The 5,189-nt window shown below is 54.6% G+C and overlaps 1 protein-coding gene across 1 annotated transcript in view; it reads left to right on the forward strand.

Annotated features, from left to right (window-relative positions):
* The first annotated feature begins 241 nt into the window (after positions 1 to 241).
* The window catches only part of USH1G (Usher syndrome 1G (autosomal recessive)), a 7,937-nt gene continuing 2,989 nt past the window's right edge, over positions 242 to 5,189 (forward strand). Inside the window, exon 1 of the mRNA XM_010002664.1 lies at positions 242 to 405. Within this exon, the coding sequence (XP_010000966.1) occupies positions 242 to 405 (164 nt within the window). The remainder of the gene's footprint in view (positions 406 to 5,189) is intronic.

Below are 5,189 nucleotides of genomic sequence, written 5' to 3' on the forward strand. Positions count from 1 at the left end.
AGGGGTGAGGAGCCTCGGGGCTGGAGGATGCTTGGGACTCAGGGAAAGGCTGGAGAGCCTGGCTGGCTGGGCTGGAGGAGCTCCTGCCTCCCCAGCCAGGACTTCTCAGGTGTCCTGGCGCGGCGGCAGAGCCGGGTGAGACGAGCTGGGCCCTGCTGGCAGCTCCCTCTTCCCCACCTCCATGCCCATCCTCTGAGCCCCCCTGGGCACCCATGCGCTCGCCCGGGGACCAGGCTGCACCATGAATGACCAGTACCACCGAGCAGCCCGGGATGGCTACCTGGACCTCCTGAAGGAAGCCACCAAGAAGGACCTGAACTCGCCGGACGAGGATGGCATGACCCCCACCCTCTGGGCCGCCTACCACGGCAACCTGGACGCCCTGCGCCTCATCGTCAGCAGAGGGTGAGTGTTGGCAAACCCACCCTGCTGGTCCTGGGGGACACAGGAACCCCATCTTTCCCCCTTCCCCCTCGCAGGTCAGTGCCCCACAAAACAACGGGCTTCTGCTCATGATACTCCTCCCCCTCCTTCACTTTTCTCTCCTTGTAGTGTTTTGGGTCTCATCCAATGCTCCTGATAACTGCTGAGTGTTTCCCCAGCTCCTCTGAGCCTACAGCCACCCCGTGGCTCTGCTCCTGCCCCAAACCCTGCCTGCAGCTCCCCAGCTGGGGCTGGGCACCCCCCTTTGCAAGTGCTTTTGCAGGCAGGTCCCCTAAAGCCAAGCAGAGATGAACCGGAGCACATGGGGTCACTGCCACGACAAAGGCCTTTTGAAATGAGGGGGGCAGAGAGAACAACTGTTCTTTCTGTCCCAAGAAATGCTCACACAGAGATATGTGTGGTGACAGCTGGCAGGAGGAGACACTTTGCTGTTCTACCCAAAGCAAGATCTGGGTGCCTGAAGCCCGGGAAGTTCAGGAGCAGGGTCCCCAAGGGCAGGTTTATTCAAGACCCATCTTCCCGGTGGGTGCTGGGGTGTGTGTCAGTCACTCACCCTGGGCTTCCAAATCTGAGCATCCTTGTTGTCACAGTTTGACTCAGGATTGGAGCCCAGGGGCTGCTTTTCCATGGAAATGCACCTTCCAGAAATTCATACTTGGTTTGAAAGGTCCTTGTGGTCGCAGTCATGTCCAAGTGCAGCTTGGCTGCTGTTTAATTAACAGCCTAATATACATTTGTTCCTGACAGGGAAAATAGCTTGGCAAAAGCCCAGTGCCCTTTACGTGATGGATGGTGGAGCAAAGTGTGTGTCTGTGGGGCTGCAGAAGGTGTTTAGGTCTGTGCATCCATCTCTGAGTCAGATCCTTTCCCAGGACCACCCAGAGCTCAGCGAAGCCCCCTTGCCTGCAGCTCAGCTCAGTGTGGGGCCAGGCACACCTGACAGAATCACCATGTTTGGAGTAGGAAGGGACCTTGAAGACCATTGAGTTCCAACTCCCCTGCACGGGCCTGGCTTTGGGTCTGAGCCAGGCAAGAAAGCCCCAGCCTGGGGAAAGAGCTGCTGGAGAGGGGGGAATTGTGCAGGACTCAGGAGAGCCCATGGGCAGGCCCTGTGACTTTCTGCTCATGCTTAGGATGAGATGTGCAAGGGTGCTCAGGTCTTGTTCAAATATGAAACTTAATGCTGTGCTGGACATGCTATTATTACACCTGCTCCATAACCATTGGGAGGCAAGAGGGAGGACACTGACTGCCCCAAAATGTCAAGGTGTTTCTGTCTGGCCTCTCCTGTCAAGATATTCCTTCCTCGGGTGTGGGACCACAGCACAGAGCAGTTCCGGGGGGGGCAGAGATTTTGGGGCTGGGAGAGATGACTTCAGAGTCTGTGGGGGTTGGTTAAGCCTCTGACCAGGCTGCAGGGGGATGCCAAGGCATGGGGGGGTGATGGGGGAGCCTTGGGGCAGCAGGGAACACCAAATCCTCTTTGCCAGTGCCAGGTGGTCTCCAGACAAGCCAGGAGACTGAGCACAGGGGTCAGGCTGCCATGGAATGTCCCAGTGGGGCTGGCTGGAGACACTCTGGGAAAGCAGGGCAGTGGGAAGGGACTGCTGGGGCAAAACCCATGGCTCTGAGCATCATTCCCATGGTAGGCCAGGCTGATGGACACCTGGGATTATCTAGGCTCTATCACCAATGAAGGAGCCTCATTCATATGCCCGAGTGCCCAGCAGGTTGTGAAGTGGGGCTGAAATGGGAAGAGGGAAAGAAAGTGAGATAAATCCCTTGGGGAATCCTTGAGGAAAGTTTGTTACCTCACACAGAAGGAGTAAGGAAGCATTGCTGCATCTCATTGCTCCATCCATGAGAGCCAACAATGTGTCTGTGCCACCTTTGCATGGGCACAGAGAGAGGGTTTGGGACGGAGGGATCAGCAGTGGCTCATCCTTCTTGTTTGCAACACAAAAAAGCCTTTTTCTTCCTCCTGGCTGGGCTCCAGCCAGGGAACCAAACTCAATTAACGCGGCAGTTGGGAAAAGGCAGCCTGGCTGGCAGTTAGTGCTGCAGCTTTTCAGAGGCAGTCATTCTTCAGCATGGCTTGTGATGAACTGCTGTGGCAACGGTGGGCATCAGTCCAGCTCCACTTAACCACGGGTCTGGGGGCCTCAGCTGGGAATGTCCAGGACTGTCTTGCCTTGGAGTGGACCACAGAAGAGACAGGGATGTGTTTTTCTGTTTGTCAGGTCCCCACTCAGCTTTGTCACCCTGTGTTTCTTTGCCTCAGTTTCCCCTCTTAGAAAAATGAGGGTCACGGATGGTTGGGCTGTTAGTGGCAGAGGGATGCTGGTGGCTCAGCAATGGGCTGGAGGGGATGAGATGGCTCCTGGCACCAGCCAGGCTGCTGGAAGGAGTCACATCCCCCAGCTGGGGCAGGCTGGCATGAGAAGGTGATGTGCATCCTCTGCTCACATGGGGCTGGTGGCCACGTGGGTGCCAGGAGCAGCGTGGCCATGTTGGTGAGGACCTTCCCTGGGTGCTGAGCTCTGGGATGGTGAGGGAGCAAGGTGGGTGCTGTCACAGCTTCCTGCACCTGAGCTGGCTGCTTGGAGCCAGCAGGAGACCTGGGCATGGCTGAGCTGGGAGGTGTGCCCCTAGGCACTGCCAGGGTGCAGCCAGGAGGAATGGGACACAACTGCTAGCCTGGGTTTTAGCTGCTACAAGACCCAGAAAGCCCTGAGATGATCCTAACCTTCAGCATCTGGTGCCAGATTTTTAGGGATCCAGGCTTGGGGAAATGTCCTACCTACCACCACTGGGACAAAGCTTGGGGTACAGAACCCAAGGCACTGCTCTGGCTCCAAAAACTCCTCTTTTCTGCTTCTTTCTAGGCTTTGCTTGGGTGATTGCCACGACTGATTATGCTGAAGTTGGTTTGTTTTTTCCTCAAGCTATGAATGATTATTTCCTCTTCCCATATCCCAAAGCATTTGGTGGGAGCCAGAGATACTCCACACCCAGCTGCCTCCTGTTCCCAGGCCCTGGTCCTTCATCACACCCATGAGCCAGGGGGTGAGCCAGCCCATTGCTATCAGAGGAACTTCACACGTGCAGCCAGGGAAGGACGTATGCAAGTGGTGCTGGATTCCCTGGCTAATTGGGATACTATGGGAGAAGTGGAGGGGGAAAAACCAGCAGGAAGGGAGTGAGTGTGAGTGTCACGGTGCGACCGCACTGACTCAGGAGGTGCACACATCCACCTGAGGGGCTCAATTAACAGCCTTTTTAATAATCATTATTACAGGGAGTTGAGTCAGCACTCGAAAACGCTTTGAAGTTGAGCAGAGCTGCACTTCACACCTGTTATTAAAATACGTTCCCACTTAGTGGACCCTGCAGTCAGCATCTCCCCCGTGTGCAGCACCCTGGAGGTGAAGTTTTGCTGGGACTGACACCTGCCAGGGCCTCATGTTTATTATCTGTGCTGGATCAAACACCTCTGCTTTGCAAGTTGCTGTTCTTTTTTCCTTCTGATGAATTTTTAGTGCCTGCGGCAGGTGTTTATAGGGCAAAGGGGCCTGGAGATCTCATTGTGCTCTAATAGCTTTGTTTCTAGACAGTATAAATGTCCAGGGAAAGCTGGTTTGGAGGGTCTTACCCCTCCCTTATTCTCTGAGGTGGCAAAAAGCATGAGGAAAGTAGATCTTCAAATAGGAAGTCCCTGAGATTTCCCTGGCTTTGCTCTTTGCCAGCCAAACCAGCCAGTCATGAGGGTGGGCTCTGAGATGTACTTTATGGATCCGTAAGCTCGGCTTGGGGAGCAAAACTGATTGTTTCTGGTGTGTCCCCTGCTAAGTCACTGCTCAAATCATGAGTCCACGTGTATGTCAGGGCCCTGGTGGTGCCCTGGCTCATCTGCCCAGGTGTTGGACACACATGTGCCCACCCAGAGCACACGTAAACAAACGAACAACCCTCCACGCGCTGGAGTCTCATCGCCAGCCCCAGCAGTTCCAGTTTCACTGCCTCTTTAATCCAGCTCCATCAATAATTAATTCCTCTCTTGCAATTCATCAAATATTTATCCTCCCCATGAATTTCCCAGCCTGGACATGTCACTATGAGGGTAGAAGGAAGGGCTGGGGAGTTACCACTCCTGGAAACTCAGCCTCCTCTCCCTCTGCTGGCTTCCTGGCTCCTCAACCCTGTGATCTCCTGCCCTTCTCCTCCCTCACACCCATCTTGGAAGCTTTTTTAAGAGAGGTGTTGAAGGCTGTAGATACAGAAGTCCTATGGGGTTTGTGGGTCTTTTTGGCCTTTACATGGTTTTGAACCTGCTGGCTAACTGGCTGAATTTGCCAGCAGGCTCAAGGTTGTGCTCAGCAAGTTTCTACAGATGTTGTAAAATACAGGCATGGTGGAGCTGCTGCTGCTCCCATGAGGGGGGAGCTGAGGACACCTCATAGCAGCTCTTAGGGAATGAGCCAGGAAGCTCATGCTCTGGGTCCAAATAATCTCCAGCTTAAACTCTGGACACTCTTTACGTTTCTGCCTTTTGCAGAACCATTTCTCTTTGGAAAGACTGAGATGTCAGCAAAGCCTGAGGATGTTGAACTGGCTGGGTGGCTCAGCTGGGTCTAGAGTGGGCAGCAAGGAGCTGTGGGATGGGAGGGCTAACATGCTGGTCAAGACTGTTGCTGGGTCTTGTGCATGGGCAGACGTGAAGCTGGCAAAGGGAAGAAGTTCATCCT

Source organism: Chaetura pelagica, unplaced genomic scaffold (genome assembly GCF_000747805.2).
Source record: "Chaetura pelagica isolate M959 unplaced genomic scaffold, ChaPel_1.0 scaffold47, whole genome shotgun sequence".
NCBI lineage: Eukaryota > Metazoa > Chordata > Aves > Apodiformes > Apodidae > Chaetura > Chaetura pelagica.